General features: G+C 28.8%; 1 protein-coding gene across 1 annotated transcript; it reads left to right on the forward strand.

Annotated features, from left to right (window-relative positions):
- Positions 1-158: 158 nt before the first annotated feature.
- Positions 159-2,018, forward strand: LOC145849056 (mitoferrin-2-like; the record flags this gene model as incomplete). The annotated part of the gene is made up of 3 exons (XM_082954145.1): positions 159-298; positions 748-844; positions 1,771-2,018. Coding segments are annotated over 3 exons (485 nt in total), but the record flags the coding sequence as incomplete, so codon positions are not given.
- Between the last annotated feature and the right edge of the window lie 298 nt (positions 2,019-2,316).

Consider the following 2,316-nt stretch of genomic DNA (forward strand, 5'->3'; position numbering starts at 1 on the left):
CACAAAGAATATATTCAAGTAATTTTCTTTCATCAGCAATCAAACAACTATACATTACAAATCTTGCATTGAATGCATTATGTATAAAAAGAGTTTAAGTAGATAAATATTAAGAACTTGTAAAAACATTCAATATATTCAAGTAAAAATTTCATCAGCAATCAAACAACGCATGCAAATGCACAATTCAAAATACAAGTCTTGCACCGAGTGTATTAAGAACATGTACAAAAAAGAAGGCGTCAGAAGCTTCTACAGATCTTTCACCACACAGTACCTAATGAATGCACCTTTTCAAGTTTGTTTATACTAAAATATATTGGTGTAGTTATTTTTTTTTTTGTTGAATTCCATCCAACATTAAATTTTAATTTTGAGATATACATATTATACAGTTATATAAGGGTTATGACGTTTTATACTATTCATAACCACGTTAAAAAAACAGTATGTTTTGATGGTGCACATTAAAACTACGTATGTTTTAATTATTAGAGTTGCTTTAAAATTATTTAAATTGGTTTTGTAGTTTTTACTCGAAATAAAAATACAATACCTTAATCATAAGTGTTTTAAAAGAGTTTTTAATAGGTCTTGAGTTATAGTTAAAGACGTATATAAACTTCTATGAATTATACATTGATGAGTTTTAGTTTAGAACGGTTTTATGTCTTTTCAAACAGTCTAACAATAATATTAAGTAAAAAGCTTTATTGTGAGATCTAACCATATACTATCATTTAAAAGATGATTCACTTTGTGGTGTATGAAAAAGCACAAGAAAAACTCAACCCGACTCGCAAGTACGATCCTAAAACGCACATGGTCAGCGGAATGCTTGCAGGTAAGTACTTATTTAGGTGTATTTATTAATTGTACAATTTATTGAATTTTTTGTTAAGTATATATCTATATTTTTATTGTTTAAATGTTTTTTTTTTTATGTTAGTTTTATTTTTTATATAACTTGTTCGTATATAGTTTTCAAAAACAATTTTAAAAATTATAAAATTAAAAACGTACTTCAAACATTTCACATATTGAGAAATAATTTAAAAAAAGTTAAAATTTATAAGAGTTAATCAGGGTTGCCACTTTACCTGGAATTCTGGAAAAACCTGGAATTTGACAATTTAGGTAAAAATAATTTGGAAAAACCTGTAATTTAAGAAATTTTGAAAAAAACCTTGAAAAAAATGCAATTTTGAACAAAAAACCTGGAAAAACCTGGAATTTTTAAGAATTTTAACATGTTCAGTAGTAAAGTTTCGGTTTGAAACAAAAAATTTATCATATAGATAAAAAAAATTTGTGATCACCAAATTTTTTTTTTACTAAAAAAACACATTCTAAGTAGCTTTTCAATCTTCTTGTACTATTTAGCACAGTTCTTACCTTTGATTTAACTTTAAACTAAAAATAGACCCAAAAATGGGTACTTTTAGAAACCTGGAAGAAATTTCAAAAACTTGGAAAAATTTTTGAAAAAACGAGTGGCAACCCTGATAAGTTCCTGAATCATTTAAGAGAAACATGTATAAATTAAACCAAAAATTTCCCAAACAGGCGGGGTAGCATCATTCGTAACATGCTTTAAACATAAGTACATATAACGTAACAAAATACATATATAGCAATTTAAAATGCTTTAAGACTTCACAATATATTCACAGAAAGTCCCCAACTAAAAATAATTGATATACTTATTATAGCTTTAATATTTCATGTTTTCAGTTTCTTATATTTACAGTTTCTTTTTTCTATTAACAGGCGGAGTAGCTTCGTTCGTGACATGCCCGCTTGACGTGTGCAAAACCCTGCTCAACACCCAGCACCAGGACTCTCTGGTCCGGGGACTTCCCAACGCCGTAACCACCGTGTACAAGGTCAACGGGCTGAAGACGTTCTTCCGTGGCGCACTCGCCAGGGTCTTGTACCAGTCACCGGCCACCGCTTTGAGTTGGTCCGTGTACGAGCTGTTCAAGAGGAACTTGTTGAACAAGGGTCACGACGAATAAAAAAAAGAGACAATTTGTTTGTAAATTGTAGGTTTTAGTTCGCCATTCGGGGACTTACAGTAACGATTTAAGGATAAAATATAGGTTAAGAGTGATATGTATAGAACAACAGTAAAAAGTATTTGAAATATTTTTTTAGGTTAAATTTTTATTTTGTTTATGAGAAATTGGAAATGTTATATGTTAATTTAAGACTTTGTACGCTTAAAAATAGCTTTTAGAAAAAAAAATAATTGCTAAAAATCGGTTTTTGAAACTAATAAGTATTGAGTTTTTAAGAAAGGATTAGAATAAGTTG

This window comes from Thalia democratica, unplaced genomic scaffold (genome assembly GCF_965202585.1).
Source record: "Thalia democratica unplaced genomic scaffold, ktThaDemo2.hap1.1 HAP1_SCAFFOLD_1985, whole genome shotgun sequence".
Taxonomy (NCBI): domain Eukaryota; kingdom Metazoa; phylum Chordata; class Thaliacea; order Salpida; family Salpidae; genus Thalia; species Thalia democratica.